Here is a 17,484-nt window from a genome sequence, read left to right as displayed (position 1 = left end):
CTTGTGGGACTAATAAAGGTATCTTATCTTATCATCTCCAAAAAGCAAAGATGAGACCTTGAGACCACCCAAGTGGAAGCTTTCCACCACCTGGCTACGCCTAGAAATTGTGTCCATAAAAATTACAAACAGAATCTGTGACAAAGGGCAGCCCTGGCGGAGTCCATCACCCACCAGAAATGAGTCAGATGTACTGCTGGCTATGTGGACCAAGCTCTTGTAATGGTTGAATAAGGATTGGCTGGCCCCTAGCAATGGGCCAGACACCCCATACTCCCAAAGCACGTCCCACAGGACACCCTGAAGGACACAATCAAGTGCCTCCCTCAAGTCCACAAAGCACACATTGACTGGTTGGCAAACCCCATCACGCAGCTGTAGAAGAACATGAGGATGTCAACATCCACTCCAGCTCTTTTCAGTAGTCTTTGATCAGTTTTTTTAACATTGGTTGTTGAACAATAGTCCGTTGACCAAGTTTCCAAGCAGCAGCAGGAAATCGCACATTTTTCTTCTAATACATGGTGCTTGGATCCTACCAACTCCAGCTGGCAGGAGGCAACACCCCTGGGCTCAGGTACTTAGAGTGTAGCTGAAGTGGAGCATGGCAAGAGAGGTAGGCTACATGCTAGGCTAAAGGCTAGAGCCACACGACCACCTCTGCCTAGCCTTTTGTTAGCTAACGTTTGCTCTCTTGAAAACAAGACCAACGAGCTGAGAACCAGGATAACATCTCAATGTGAGACCTGGACTACGGCGAGCATGCCAGACTTGGCCATACAGCTACAGACACAGTCGGTGCATCGTGGAGACCGTACATCCGCCTCGGGTAAAAAGATAGGTGGCGGTGTATATATTTACATCAACAACAGATGGTGTGTGGACACTCAGCTGGTGGAGAAACACTGTTGTGCGGACATCGAAGTTCTGATGGTGAAGTGCAGACCCTTTTATTTACCAAGGGAGTTCAATGCTGTGTTTCTGCTGGCTGTTAACATCCCGCTGCGGTCTGATCGGACCACATCGCTAGGACTATTGCATGACGTCATCAGCAAACATGAGACTGCTCACCCAGATGCTGTGTTTGTTCTTGCCGGGGATTTTAATCACTGCAACCTCAAGACTGTGCTTCCAAAATTCCATGAATATGTGAGCCTTCCAACAAGGAATAACAACATCCTGGACCATGTCTATGTAATGGGGCGCAATGTAAGGGGCGCATACAAGGCAGTTCCTCAAACGAGCCCCCCAGTAAGTAAAATTACTAACATTTGGAGTGAAGAGACTGATTCGGGGCTTTGAGGGTCTGCTCTTCAGAGCTGGCTGAGGTGTTTACAGACATCTTCAACTTGTCCCTCACCCAGTCAGCTGTGCCCACATGCTTCAAGTCCACCACCATAGTGCCCCCCCCCCCCCCCCCCCCCCAAGAAAAACAACATAACCTGTCTGAATGACTATCGCCCCATCGCACTCACTTCAATTGTAAAGAAGTGTTTTGAGAGGATAGACATGTCTCTTATTAAAGAAGCGATCCCAGACACATTAGACCCTCTGCAATTTGCATATCGGAGGACTCGTTCTATCAAGGGCGCCGTTACTGCAGCCACCCACACAGCCCTCTCACACCTCGAAAATAAGGACACCTATGTTCGAATGCTGTTTATAGACTACAGCTCAGCATTCAACACCGTCATCCCAAACAGACTGGTGGGAAAGCTCTCTACTCTTGGACTGACATCCCCCTTCTGTTGCTGGGTCCTGGACTTCCTCACAGGCAGACCTCAGGCAGTCAGAGCTGGTACCAGGACATCAGGTACAAAGATAGTGAGCACAGGGACTCCCCAAGGCTGTGTGCTCAGTCCACTCCTGTACACCCTCTTCACCTACGACTGTGTCCCCTCCCGGAGCCACACCTCCATCATTAAGTTTGCTGACAACACAACCATCATCGGCCTGATTACTGGTGGAGAGGAGGCTGCTTACAGGAAAGAGGTGGCTCAGCTGGTGTCCTGGTGCCTGGAAAATAATCTATCCTTAAATGCTGAGAAGACTGAGAAGATCATTATTGACCCAAGAATGAGGATAGACCAGCACACCCCACTATGCATCAACAGGACTCAGGTGGAGAGGGTGAAAACCTTCAAATTCCTTGGCACCCACATCAGTGAGGATCTCACCTGGACCCATAACATATGGCAGATCATCAAGAAGGCTCAACAACGAAAATTTGGATTACCCTCCAAATTTCTCAGCAACTTCTATAGATGCACAGTGGAGAGTATCCTGACAAACTTCATCACAGTGTGGTATGGGAACAGCACCACTCAGGACAGGAAGGCTCTCCAGCGTGTCATCAAAACGGCACAACACATCTGTGGAGTACCACTCCTACCACTACAGGACATTTACAACACTTGAGTCAGGAAAAGGGAACACAATATCATCAAGGACTGCACCCACCCACACCACACACTGTTCACACTCCTGGCATCTGGCAGATGCTACAGGAGTGTGAAAGCAAGAACAACCAGACTGAAAAACAGCTTCTATCCACCAGCCATCAGGCTACTGAATCACTCACTCTGTCGAACTGTTTATCCATAACTGTAATTTGCAATTTTGCACACTTACACACAAAATAATACAAGTGTAATTACCCCTAACCTGTAAATTTGCAATTTTTGTACAAATCTCTACGTATACACCCTAATATTGTATATTCTATATATATTATCACTGTGACAGTGTTGCAACTACTTGCATTTTAAATTCTGTTTATACCCATGAGCTCCAACGTGTCCAGAACTTTGCTGCCCCTATTATCACCAGGACCCCTTCTATTCACCACATCACCCCTGTTCTGCAGCAGCTTCATTGGCTCCCGGTCAAATATCGCTTCAATTTCAAAATACTTTTGTATACATTAAAGGCTATTTATCATCTCTCCCCTCCATATCTCTCTGATCTGGTTCAGATCACCATCCCATCTCGGTATCTCAGATCTCCTTCTTCTTTTCTCTCTCTCTCTGTCCCCTTCCCCCTGACTTGCCACCATGGGGAGCAGGGCTTTCAGCTGCTCTTCTCCTCGACTCTGGAATTCCCTACCTCCTGATTAAAGAAATATCTCTTCCCTCTCTCTCTTTAAGTCCAGACTGAAAACTCACTTGTTCAAAATAGCTTGGCCCACATAACCTCTCCACTCTGCTAGTTTAAATTTGTTTTATGTCTTATGCTTTTATGATTGTGTAAACTGCTTGCTTTTATGTTGTTTTTATTATTCTGTTATTGTTGTTATTATTATTAGTATTATTATTACAAGATTTACAAAGCACTGTTTTACTATTGTTAATTTCTTTTAGTTGTGTGAAGGGTACCCGCAAAGTAAGACTTTTATTGCTCTGCGTAACCATTTGTGTTTTGTGGTGTAAATGACAATAAACTTCTTGAATCTTGAATAAATGACGTATGGATTATTCACTCTTAACTGAAGCGGTGCCAATCTAAAAGTCATGTGTCAGGGCAGCTAAAGGTCATACAGAGAATAGTCTCTCCATTTGAAATCAAAACACTGATCAGCCATGCCTTGACTTTATTAATTTCTTTCTGTAGCAACCAATTGAACAATTGCTTCAAAGACAGATCCAGGATCAGTCCAAATCATCACATATGAACTTGTGAAAATGTTGGACTGTTCCTTTATCAGTGTCTAACAGTATTTGTATGAGAGTGGTGTAATGTCCATGTGTGCTGAAAGACTGTGCTGTGCTGGTCTGACCCCCCCCCCCCCCCCCCCCCCTTTCAGGGTGGAGCCTGCTGGAGTCCAATGGTTGAGAGCCAAAGATCTGAGGAAGGGTATGTTTTTAATGTGCTTCATGGAAGCAAACCAGCACACATTAAACAATCTTAATATTGTCACATCATCAAAGAATCAGGGTATAAATGGATGATGAATCAATAACTGCAGCTGGATTGTGTTTGTTCTCTCCATCAGATTCCTGTCAACTCACAATCGACACAAACACAGTCAATAGATACCTGAAACTGTCTGACAACAACAAGAAGGTGACATGCGTCTGGGAACGTCAATCATATCCCGATCATCCACACAGATTTGATCCCAGGTATCAACTGCTGTGTAGAAATGGTCTCACTGGTCGCTGTTACTGGGAAGTGGAGTGGAGAGGAAATGTTTATATATCAGTGAGTTACACAAAAATCAAAAGGAAAGGAAAAAGTAAAGACGGTTTGTGTGGATGGAATGATCAGTCCTGGAGTCTGTACTGCACTGACGATGCTCCTCGTTTTGTTAGGCACAATAAGATAAGAACATTCATCTCCTCCTCCTCTTCAGTCTCTAACAGAGTAGCAGTGTATGTGGACTGTCCTGCTGGCACTCTGTCCTTCTACAGAGTCTCCTCTGACACTCTGATCCACCTTCACACCTTCAACACCACATTCACTGAACCTGTTTATCCTGCGTTTGGTTTTTGGTCTCCTGGATCCTCAGTGTTTGTCTGCTGAGTGTCAGCCTGTTAGAGAAACACTCTGGCTGTTGAACAGATAGTTCAGTCTGTAGAGGTGTGTGTCTTTCACTCAGAGACAATTTTTCAATCAGTTAATGATTTAATCTGTTCCAAATGATTACTTATGAAGCTACTAGAGGTGGGGTGAGGCACTGAGGCTCCAAACCCTGTTTCATTCTATTGAAGAAGACTGGTTTGAAACACTGTATGACATCCCCATGACGAATAATGTTTGAGGCTTCGTACTTCACAATGAAGACACTGAAAGTAAGGTGACTGATTCAACCTGGCCTCCCACAATAATTTATAATTACTCTTGTGTTGAATTTGGAATAAACAACATGTGTGAATCATTGGAAATGTGTATCTGCTGTTAGATTTGTATTGTGATTGTCATTTATGCTTAGAAATATCTACTCATATATTCTTAGAGTTTTATACTTAGGTGTAGATTGGTAGAGGTTTGATCCTTAATTGTTTGCAAGCTTTGTGTGCATTCCAGAGCTCTCTGACTTTCCTTGTCTTATTGTTTTATGGTAGGATAAACGTATCTATATCTGTTTTAGGCTAAGTGCCTTTTGTTTAGATGCACAGCTCTGGGGAGTCTTCCTGGGGTCACAGTTTGACCCCACACAAACATACACACACACACACACAGAAGGTATTCTTTGTTCACATGTATACCTATGTAAGCCGTTATATGTTAATGACCCTATGCATATTCAAGTAACCACAATAAAAGGAGTGCTATGGGGAACCTGGCTGAGAGTCTGATGGAGGTCAAGTGGGTGGAACGACACTTGGCTCCAGGCAGGCCTCCCTCATGCATGAGTACTACAAAGAACTTTGCCTACTTGTCTTGTTTCTGCTGTGTAGCAAATTGTCCTGAACGTTCCAGCGAATAGGTTTATGCTACAAACCTATCATCTGCTATAACTGCAGTTGACCACTAGATGTCACTAGTAGGGTCTGTCTTTCAGGCTTTAAAGCTTTTTTCTCAGTACAATCAGAAAGCATCCTCAAAAGCTTCTCAAGGCTCATCTACACATCTACAGAAACTACGATTATTCAAGATCCACATGTGTTGTTTTTTCTTTGTCTTTCTCCACTTACGGGTATTCAGTGTGAACATTTATGTTGTGTTTCACTGAAGCTCCCATAACAACCAATTCCTCTGAAATTCCATCAAGTCTGAGCTCATTAAAATGAATTCAAATATTTTATTAAAATTCTTAATCTCATTTTTTCCAGCTTCTCCATATACTCTTACTGACTCAATTTTGGATCTCACAAAAGGAGCTCTCAAAAGGAGCAGATATTCCCAGGGTTTTATTTGGGTTTATGGCGTCTTTGCTCCCAAATCCTGGGAACAGACAGACTATGTGGGTGTTCTGTGTTCCCCCTGTATCCGAGGTTCAACTAAAGGATGGACTCTCCTTTCAAGCACCCTGGCATAGACTTTCCCAGAAAAGCTGAGGAGTGTGATCCCCCTATAGTTGGAACACACCCTCCGGTCCCCTTTCTTAAAGATGGGAACCAGCACCCTGGTCTGCCAGAGGCACAACCCCTGATCTCCATCCAACATTGTAGAGGTGTATCAACCAGGACAGCCCTACGAAATCCAGAGCCTTCAGGAACTTGGGGTGGACCTCATCCACCCCAGGGGCTCTGCCATTAAGGAGTTCTTTAACTGCCTTAGTGACCTTGCCCCCAGAGGTTGGCGGGCCGTCCCCTTTGTCCCCAGACTCTGCGTCCTTCACAGAAGACATGCCAGTGGGATTAAGGAGGTCCTCGAAGTATTCCTTCCACTGCCTGACAATTTTCTCAGTCGAAGTCAGCAGCGCACCACCTGCACTATACACAGTGCTGGTAGAGCACCTCTTTCCCCATCTGAGTTGCCTGACGGATTGTCAGAATCTCTACTAGGCAGTCTGAAAGTCTTTTTTCACAAGTTTTTCCATGGCCTCTCTGAATCCTCCCAAACCCGAGTTTTTGCTTCAGCCACTGCCCGAGCCGCGCTCCGCTTGGCCTGTTGGTACTGATCAGCTGCCTACGAATTCCCACAGGCTAACCATGCCCGATAGGACTCCTTCTTCAGCTTGGTGGCTCCCTTCACCTCTGGTGTCCACCATGTGGTTCGGGGGTTACCACCATGACAGGGACCAACCACCTTGAGGCTGCGGCTCGAGCAGTGGCTTCAGCAATGTAGGTGCCATGGTCCATTCGGCCTCAATGTCTCCAGTCTACCTAGGAATGCTGTTTGAGCTCTGCCGGAGGTGCGCGTTGAAGATCTTGTGGACTGGGGCCTCTGCTAGACGTTCCCAGCACACACTCACTATATGTTTAGACACGTCAGGTCTGTCCAGCATCCTCCCCAGCCAACTGATCCAACTCACCACCAGGTGGTAATCGCTTGACAGCTCAGCCTCTGTCTTTACCCAAGTGTCCAGAACATGACCACAGGTCTGGTTATACAATTACAAAATCGATTATCAACCTGTGGCCTAGAGCGTCTTGGTGCCACGTGCACTTATGGACACTCCTATGTTCAAACATGGTGTTCGTTATGGCCAGACTGTGGTTTGCATAGAAGTCCAACATTTGTTTAAGATTAAACTACAAATAAAACTTTGTAGTTTAATCTGAAGTTTGAATGGGACAAACAGGCATTATCTAATGTTACACTGTAAAAAATGTGAACACACTTTACTGTCTAACTGTGAGATCAGTGAGATGTTGTTTCCAGAGTCTGCAGTACTCTCATGTCTCATTCTTTCTGAGTGTTCAACACTGTTGTGGTTCACACAGAGAGACTTGTTCTGGAAGTGAAAGTAAACGTTTCTTTGTGCGTCAGCAGTGTCTGTTAGCTGTTGTAGCTCTTAGTGAGTTTAGGTGGTGTTTAATTGTGTTTGCTGAAGATGTTTCTGCTGTTTCTGCTCCTCATGAATGGTAATGTTATTATCACAGGTGTAATATATGAATCGTTTACTTATATGAATTGCTGTTACTGTTAATGATGCAGTGATTGTAATCATTAATTATAATCTAGTCACAGCTGTGGTCAGAATAGGCATGAATGTGGTAACTTGGAGCTTTCATGATTTCTTTGACCTGTTCTTTTTTAGCGTGGAATGATTGTACAGCATCCATCTTTACTGAGTTTAAAAACAAGAATTAGGTGCACAGGCTTGAATTTATTTTGGATGATCTATACGGGGCCAAACATGTACATACATTACACACAGTTTTCATTTACAAGCCTTTATTATTGTTAAAAGTCCGCTTGTTCACTGTAACTGTTTAGACTACGTTACCCATGATGCACCTTGGCATCTGTACTTCCGGTTGGGAACATGTTCAGCGCAGTTCTGCACAGATGAGAGGTGTGTCGGAGGAGTAACATATTTACTTGCATTTCTGTGTGAGTTAACCAGTGATGGGAATAACGGCGTTACAAGTAACGGCGTTACTAACGGCGTTACTTTTTTCAGTAATGAGTAATCTAACTAATTACTATTCCTATCGTTACAACGCCGTTACAGTTACTAACAAGAAAATGCGGTCCGTTACTATTTTTCCACAAACAGACGGTTGAAGCTGTGTTCAGCTTACCGCACCTTATATCAGTTGCACGGAAGTAGCTTTAAGTAATCTGGACGCTACAGCTTTAATCAGCTGCGCGCTCCCGCGGACGGTAATCATGATCACTGTCCAGCACAACAGCTGGAGCTCAGGGGGCAAAACAATTGCATGAGTGCTGCTGTTTGACTGAGGAAGAATAAAGTAGTCGTGGTAAGTCAATCACATGACCACTTAAAGAAAAAGCAACAAGGTGATATATACCAGTTTTTAAACTGTGTCGATAGGCCACGTAAAACCAGAGTCATGATAAACAATATATACCCGTGTTTTTTCCTCAATAGTTTCGTCACGTTTACTGTCTAAGGACAGCACTAGCAAGCACTCTCTGCTTATGAGCAAAAAACAAACAAACAGGGGAACTTTTAGGAGTGACGGCGAGAGGGAGAGAGAGAAAGAGAGCAGAAAAACAGAGAGAGAGCGAGTGTTGAGATGTGAGAGATTTGTGATGTTTAGCGTGTTTGCAGTGTGTAATTAATGTGTTGTCTTGTGTAGTTAATGTGTTGTCATGTGTAGTTAGTGTGTAGTGTTGTGGATAGTTTTGTGTTGTGTGTCAGAACAATGAGACGACTGCTGTCTCCAGGTAGAAACAGGAGTGATACACCTGCTGCTGTCAGACCTGCAGGTATCAGGCTGTGATGTTCTCCTTTATAGTGGACAGAAATTATTTTTTTGGAGTGGCACAAATAATTTGTGCAGCATCTTATTGAAGAACAGCTGATTGTTCTGTAAACAGTTTGAAATTGTTATTTAAAAAATCAAGGTAAAAGATAAATGGATGCAAACAAACTTGTTTGCAAAACTTGTGCATAGGATTTTAAAATTGACCATTTATATTTGCATTTAAAATTATGAAATATGATTCATTAAACATGTTTGTGGTTGTTACAGTAAAAAATATAACTTTTTCTACTAAGATTTTATGGGTTTTTTTTGTCTGATTTTAGATCAATTGTGTTAGTACAGTATGTCAAAATGAAAACAACTGTAATTTCAGACACGTGGGGTTGTGCTGAAAAGGATGATACCAAACAAGGCAAAGGAAATAGTTTTTAAAGGTGAAATGTAGAGGTAACATCAAAAGTAGTTAAAAGTGGCCAATTATACCCTGGACCCCAGGGGGATAAAAGGTTTTTTTTAAGTAACGCAATAGTTACTTTTCAAGTAATTAATTACTTTTAGAATATTGTATTCTATTGTATACTGTAATGCAATCGCATCCCTACCAACGCTGTTCATCCTGTTGATGTCATCTGCCACCTCCTTATTAAAGTGATTTGAACTACGTCACTGTGGAGTACCATTCCTTCTGACCGAGGACGACTGAGTTGAAGCGTGATCGGCAGTCAGTCCAAATATATATTACAATTACAATCCCAGTTCTTTTGATATTTGTGTGAATGCAATAACAGAATTTAACAGTTGCAAAATTTATATCCGTAACAGAATTTTGCTCAATTTCTAAACTAAATATAGAATGTGGACTTTGAAAAAGCACTACAGGCTGTAAATCATGACGGTCTTTGATCCTGTAGATTCGACCAGGCAAGCCAGTACAGGAAAGTTTGAAAAGTCTCACTGCTTAAAGGACAGAGTCTTCAATCCCACCAGTATTACTGCCAGTAGGCAAACAGAGCTCGGGTGGAGGTGGGCAGGAGAGTCACCCAGCTCTGACTGTTAGCTGTCCGAATGTGGATCGTGCTTCCACTAAAGCTGTGCTTGCCAGGGTGGCCTTGCAGTCAAGCACCTTCAGTCACTTCTATTATCAGCAGCTCTCCTCTAAATCTGTGAACTTGGTTACTAATTCAATTCAATTTTATTTATATAGCGCCAAATCACAACAACAGTCACCTCAAGGTGCTTTATATTGTAAGGTAGACCCTACAATAATAAATACAGAGAAAAACTCAACGATCAAATTACCCCCTGTGAGCAAGCACTTTGGCGACAGTGGCAAGGAAAAACTCTCTTTTAACAGGAAGAAACCTCTGGCAGAACCAGGCGGCCATCTGCTGTGACCGGTTGGGGTGAGAGAAGGAAGACAGGATAAAAGACATGCTGTGGAAGAGAGACAGAGATTAATATTAAGTATGGTTAAATACAGAGTTAAAACCGAGTTAACAATAAAAACGATAACAAAATAACGCTGAAAACTGATAAAAACCCTGAAAACCATACATTTTAGACCTGAGCCTCAACTCTCGTGGCCCGGTACCAAACGACTCACGGACCGGTACCGGTCCGAGGCCCGGGCGTTGGGGACCGCTGGGTTAGGGGACTGAGCCTGCCCTCTGTGAGAGGCAGGAAAAGCACGGCCTACACCCCATGGCAGGAAACCTACCCTGCTGGACTTTCATTTTATGGGAAAACCTGCGTCTTCTCCCGTAACAGACTATGGTCCATTCATTTGAGGGCATTTGGCCTTTGGTAAGTATTTGTTTGTTTTAGTTATTGTGAACTGTATGTACAGTGGCTTGCAAAAGTATTCGCCCCCCTTGAACTTTCCCACATTTTGTTACATTACAGCCACAAACATGAATCATTTTTATTGGAATTCCACGTGAAAGACCAATACAAAGTGGTGTACACGTGAGAAGTGGAACGAAAATCATACATGATTCCAAACATTTTTTACAAATAAACAACTGCAAAGTGGGGTGTGCATAATTATTCAGCCCCCTTTGGTCTGAGTGCAGTCAGTTGCCCATAGACATTCCCTGATGAGTGCTAATGACTAAACAGAGTGCACCTGTGTGTAATCTAATGTCAGTACAAGTACAGCTGCTCTGTGGCAGCCTCAGAGGTTGTCTAAGAGAAATTGGGAGCAACAACACCATGAAGTCCAAAGAACACACCAGACAGGTCAGGAATAAAGTTATTGAGAAATTTAAAGCAGGCTTAGGCTACAAAAAGATTTCCCAAGCCTTGAACATCCCACGGAGCACTGTTCAAGCGATCATTCAGAAATGGAAGGAGTATGGCACAACTGTAAACCTACCAACCTACCAAGACAAGGCCGTCCACCTAAACTCACAGGCCGAACAAGGGGAGCGCTGATCAGAAATGCAGCCAAGAGGCCCATGGTGACTGTGGACGAGCTGCAGAGATCTACAGCTCAGGTGGGGGAATCTGTCCATAGGACAACTATTAGTCGTGTACTGCACAAAGTTGGCCTTTATGGAAGAGTGGCAAGAAGAAAGCCATTGTTAACAGAAAACCATTAGAAGTCCCGTTTGCAGTTTGCCACAAGCCATGTGGGGGACACAGCAAACATGTGGAAGAAGGTGCTCTGGTCAGATGAGACCAAAATGGAACTTTTTGGCAAAAATGCAAAACGCTATGTGTGGCGGAAAACTAACACTGCACATCAGTCTGAACACACCATCCCCACTGTCACATATGGTGGTGGCAGCATCATGCTCTGGGGTTGCTTCTCTTCAGCAGGGACAGGGAAGCTGGTCAGAGTTGATGGGAAGATGGATGGAGCCAAATACAGGGCAATCTTGGAAGAAAACCTCTTGGAGTCTGCAAAAGACTTGAGACTGGGGCGGAGGTTCACCTTCCAGTAGGACAACGACCCTAAACATAAAGCCAGGGCAACAATGGAATGGTTTAAAACAAAACATATCCATGTGTTAGAATGGCCCAGTCAAAGTCCAGATCTAAATCCAATCGAGAATCTGTGGCAAGATCTGAAAACTGCTGTTCACAAACGCTGTCCATCTAACCTGACTGAGCTCGAGCTGTTTAGCAAAGAAGAATGGGCAAGTATTTCAGTCTCTAGATGTGCAAAGCTGGTAGGGACATACCCTAAAAGACTGGCAGCTGTAATCGCAGCAAAAGGTGGTTCTACAAAGTATTGACTCAGGGGGCTGAATAATTATGCACATCCCACTTTGCAACTACCTCTCCGTGAATCGCTACCTTATCGTGGTGGAGGGGTTTGTGTGTCCCAGGGATCCCAGGGGCTATGTTGTCTGGGGGCTTTTGCCCCCTGGTAGGGTCTCCCATGGCAAATTGGTCTTGGGTGAGGGACCAGACAAAGAGCGATTCAGAAGACCCTTATGAAGAGAATATTGAGGGAGCAGTTTACCCTGCCCGGGATAGGGTTACCGGGGCCCCGCCCTGGAGCCAGGCCGGGGAGGGTGCCCGAGGGCGAGCGTTTGGTGGCCGGGCCTTAGTCCATGGGGCCCGGCCGGGCACAGCCCGAAGAGGAGACATGGGCCCATCCTCCCGCAGGCCCACCACCCGCAGGAGGCGCCATAGGGGTCGGGTGCATTGTGTGCTGGGCGGCGGCCAGGAGCGGAGGCCCTGGCGGACTGATCCCCGGCTGCCAAGACTGGCAATAGGGACATGGAATGTCACCTCTCTGGTGGGGAAGGAGCCTGAGTTAGTGCGTGAGGTTGAGAGATACCGGCTAGATATAGTCGGGCTCACATCTACGCATGGCTTGGGCTCTGGAACCAGTCTCCTAGAGAGGGGCTGGACTCTGTCTCAGTCTGGAGTTGCCCCTGGTGAGAGGCGGCGGGCTGGGGTGGGTATTCTAATATCCCCTCGGCTTGCTGCCGGTACGTTGGGGTTTTTCCCGGTGGATGAGAGGGTTTGTTCCCTGCGCCTTAGGGTCGGGGAACGGGTCCTGACTGTCATCTGCGCTTATGCGCCAAGTGGCAGTTCAGAGTACCCAGCCTTCTTAGAGTCCCTGGGGGGGGGGGGGGTTGCTGGAAGGTGCCCCATCTGGAGACTCTATTGTCCTGCTGGGAGACTTCAATGCTCACGTGGGTAACAACAGCGAGACCTGGAGGGGCGTGATTGGGAGGAACGGCCTCCCTGATCTGAATCCAAGCGGTGTTTTGTTATTGGACTTCTGTGCAAATCACAGTTTGGCCATAACGAACACCTTGTTCGAACATAAGAATGTCCATAAGTGCACGTGGCACCAGGACGCTCTAGGCCGCAGGTCGATGATCAATTTTGTAATCGTATCACCAGACCTGCGACCATATGTTCTGGACACTCGGGTAAAGAGAGGGGCTGAGCTGTCAACTGATCACCACCTGGTGGTGAGTTGGATCAGGTGGCGGGGGAGGATGCTGGACAGACCCGGTGCACCTAAACGCGTAGTGAGGGTGTGCTGGGAATGTCTAGCAGAGGCCCCAGTCCGCGAGATCTTCAACGCACACCTCCGGCAGAGCTTCAACAGCATTCCGAGGGAGACTGGGGACATTGAGTCCGAATGGACCATGTTCAGCGTCTCCATCGCCGAAGCTGCTGCATTGAGCTGCGGCCGCAAGGTGGTTGGTGCCTGCCGTGGTGGTAATCCCCGACACAAATGGTGGACACCAGAGGTGAAGGGAGCCATCAGGCTGAAGAAGGAGTCCTATCGCGCTTGGTTAGCCTGTGGGACTCCGGAGGCAGCCGACAGGTATCGACAGGCCAAGCGGAATGCGGCTCGGGCAGTAGCTGAAGCAAAAACTCGGGTGTGGGAGGAGTTCGGAGAGGCCATGGAAAAAGACTTTCGGACTGCCTCGAAGAGATTCTGGCAAACCGTCAGACGTCTTGGGAGGGCAAAGCGGTGCTCTACCTGCACTGTGTATAGTGCTGGCGGAGCGCTGCTGACGTCGACTGAGAAAATTGTCGGGCGGTGGAAGGAATACTTCGAGGACCTCCTTAATCCCACTGACACGTTTTCCGAGGAGGAAGCAGAGTCTGGGGATGAGGGGAATGACCCGCCAATTTCCGGGGGCGAGGTCACTGAGGCAGTTAAACAACTCCTTGGTGGCAGAGCCCCTGGTGTTGATGAGGTCTGCCCCGAGTTCCTGAAGGCTCTGGACGTTGTAGGGCTGTCCTGGTTGACACGCCTCTACAATGTTGGGTGGAGATCAGGGGCAGTACCCCTGGACTGGCAGACCGGGGTGGTGGTCCCCATCTTTAAGAAGGGGGACCGGAGGGTGTGTTCCAACTACAGGGGGATCACACTCCTCAGCCTCCCTGGGAAAGTCTATGCCAGGGTGCTGGAAAGGAGAGTTCGTCCGCTAGTCGAACCTCAGATACAGGAGGAACAATGCGGTTTTCGTCCTGGTCGCGGAACACTGGACCAGCTCTTTATCCTCTCGAGGGTACTCGAGGGTGCATGGGAGTTTGCCCAACCAGTCTACATGTGTTTTGTGGACTTGGAGAAGGCATTCGACCGTGTCCCTCGGGGTGTCCTGTGGGAGGTGTTGCGGGAGTATGGGGTGTCTGGCCCATTGCTACGGGCCATTCGATCCCTATACAACCGTTGCAAGAGTTTGGTTCGCATTGCCGGCAATAAGTCGGACTCGTTTCCGGTGGGTGATGGGCTCCGCCAGGGCTGCCCTTTGTCACCGGTTCTGTTCATAATTTTTATGGACAGGATTTCTAGGCGCAGCCAAGTGGCAGAGGGCTTTCGCTTCGGTGGCCTCAGAATCTCATCTCTGCTTTTTGCGGATGATGTGGTTCTGTTGGCTTCATCAGGTGGAGGCCTCCAGCTCGCACTGGAACGGTTCGCAGCCGAGTGTGAAGCAGCGGGAATGAGGATCAGCACCTCCAAATCTGAGGCCATGGTTCTCAGCCGGAAAAGGGTGGAGTGCCCACTCCCGGTCGGGGATGAGTTCCTGCCCCAAGTGGAGGAGTACAAGTATCTCGGGGTCTTGTTCTCGAGTGATGGGAGAAGGGAGCCGGAGATCGACAGACGGATTGGTGCTGCGGCTGCAGTGATGCGGACGCTGCACCGGTCCGTCGTGGTGAAGAGGGAGCTGAGTGTAAAAGTGAAGCTCTCAATTTACCGGTCGATCTACGTCCCTACCCTCACCTATGGCCACGAGCTGTGGGTAGTGACCGAAAGAACGAGATCGCGGATACAAGCGTCAGAAATGAGCTTCCTCCGAAGGGTGGCTGGCCTCTCCCTTAGAGATAGGGTGAGAAGTTCGGCCATCCGGGAGGGGCTCAGAGTAGAGCCGCTGCTCCTCCACATCGAAAGGAGCCAGTTGAGGTGGTTCGGGCATCTGACAAGGATGCCTCCTGGGCGCCTCCTGGGTGAGGTGTTCCGGGCATGTCCCACCGGGAGGAGGCCCCGGGGCAGACCCAGGACACGCTGGAGAGATTATATCTCTCGGCTGGCCTGGGAACGCCTTCGTGTTCCCCCGGATAAGCTGGAAGAGGTGGCTGGGGAGAGGGAGGTCTGGGCTTCTCTGCTTAGGCTGCTGCCCCCGCGACCCGGTTTCGGATAAAGTGGATGAAGATGGATGGATGGATGGCACTTTGCAACTATTTATTTGTAAAAAATGTTTGGTATCATGTATGATTTTCGTTCCACTTCTCACGTGTACACCACTTTGTGTTGGTCTTTCACGTGGAATTCAAATAAAAATGATTCATGTTTGTGGCCGTAATGTGAAAAAATGTGGGAAAGTACAAGGGGGCCGAATACTTTTGCAAGCCATTGTATTTGATAGAAGTTATTTCTTATGTCTGTACTGGATTTGCCTGGGTTTGCCTTTGCTGTATACTTCAAACTTGTCAAGGCCAGGAGGATCAGCAGGGCTTTGATCATCAGTTTCTGCCTTTCTCTCTCTCTCGGTTTGTCTCGCTATATATTCTTCGAATTGTTTAAATATTTTTTGTCAGTCTGGCAGAGGCAAGCTGTATGGAGTGACGAAAAGGACCCAAAATGCAGACACAAGGGAAGTCGAAAAAAAGATTGAAATTAACAAAAGGCGAGTCATTTAATAAGGCTGATGAAAGAGGTACAAAAACAAAAGGCAGATGCACACAAGAAAGAAACTAACTAGAACTAAACTGGGAAAACTAAATGCTAAACAAAAAAGACAAAGAACAAAACCTTGAACGTGACAAAAGACCTGAGCGTGGAAAAACCTTGGCAACATGGAGACATGGAAGCATTGAAACATGACGAGAGCAACAGACAACCTGACCAAGAATGAACGGAAACAAAGGATAGTCTGAAGCTGTGTCCCAATTCAGAGGCCGCATGCTTCGGAATGCGCATTCGTAGATCGATTACGTCCCAGCGACACGACGAAGGTTGTCCCAATTCGAAGAGTCCTCTAAATGTGGCCTTCATTTCCCCAGATTTCAAGGCTGGGTCCGGTGTAAACTTCGTAACCCATCCTATCCCACAATTCATAGCGCGGCGATGGGTGTGGATATTTTCTTCTGAAAAAAATGGCAGGTGGCCGAAGAGTAAACTTTCAAAAGTAAGTACTGAGTATTATGCCACTCATTTATGTGCGAATGTTTAATAATGAAGAACATTAAAACATTACTGTTGGCCACATGTTATGTGACATTAGTGATGTTTGTACTTCCAGCGCCAACTTGGTTTTAAAGCCTTTACTTTAAATTATACACCGTTCAATAGTTGACCTAAAAGTAGAAAGACTTAAAATAAGTAAAATAAAATAAAGACTTAAAAGTAAGTTCTGAATATGATGTCACTTATTTATGTGCAAATGTTGAATAATGGAGAACATTAAAACATTTGACATTAGTGATGTTTGTACTTTCAGCGTTAACTTGGTTTTAAAGCCTCTACTTCTAAATATATATATATACTCAACCTTAATCTTACAGAGAATGTGATGATTTTATGGATAATTAAAGTCAGTCATATATCCACAAACACAACAAGCTGAACGTCAGTGATGCTGCTCGGTTTGCAGTCCTGAATATGACGGCACAAGCAGGATTCACTGCACTGTTAATGTTAGCTATGTTATATTGCTGCCTCTGTTCGGTGGTGTCGAGCCAAACGGACTTTAACGTGTGTTTGAACGAGCTGACGGTTCACTCGTTAAGCTGAAAGAAGGATGCTTTAATCACAGGAGTCACACATGTGTCCACTGGACCATCTGGGAACTCTTCTTGTTTAGCACTCGTAATAACACAAACACTAAATCCTCCTTCTCTTGTGCTGTTGTGTAGCAGTGTATACACCTGAGACTGTCACCTGTCTGTCTGTCCTGCACTCTCTCTCTGTTTCTTTCTCTCGGATTGTGGAATAAAAGTATGAACATGTATTTATAAGTTACACTTGTGTTTGAATCCTGCAGCTTATCACACATTTGATTTCCATGTGTGACGACTGCAAGTGTCCAGAGTGAGGACAGACTGAGGGACCCACTGCTGCACATCATCTGTGAGGCTTTGCACCCCTGATGATCCACCAGGACAAACTCAGCAGTGTGTGAGGAAGAGGAGGAGGAAGAGCCAGCAACAGCTGACAGATGGAGAGAATAGACAGACTGTTCCCTGTTTGTGAAGGACTGCTAGAAAAGTTTAAAAG

At 46.2% G+C, this 17,484-nt stretch overlaps 1 protein-coding gene across 2 annotated transcripts in view; it reads left to right on the top strand.

Annotated features, from left to right (window-relative positions):
- LOC134624281 (NACHT, LRR and PYD domains-containing protein 12-like) overlaps positions 1-4,881 on the top strand; it is a 28,730-nt gene extending 23,849 nt beyond the window's left edge. For both annotated transcript variants that reach the window (XM_063469243.1, XM_063469244.1), the window contains 2 exons: positions 3,803-3,852; positions 3,992-4,881. In XM_063469243.1, the coding sequence (XP_063325313.1) occupies positions 3,803-3,852; positions 3,992-4,521 (580 nt within the window). In that variant the 3' untranslated portion in view covers positions 4,522-4,881. The remainder of the gene's footprint in view (positions 1-3,802; positions 3,853-3,991) is intronic.
- Positions 4,882-17,484: the final 12,603 nt, after the last annotated feature.

Source organism: Pelmatolapia mariae, linkage group LG3_W, assembly GCF_036321145.2.
Source record: "Pelmatolapia mariae isolate MD_Pm_ZW linkage group LG3_W, Pm_UMD_F_2, whole genome shotgun sequence".
Taxonomy (NCBI): Eukaryota; Metazoa; Chordata; class Actinopteri; order Cichliformes; family Cichlidae; genus Pelmatolapia; species Pelmatolapia mariae.
This window is presented reverse-complemented; position numbering and strand designations above follow the sequence as displayed.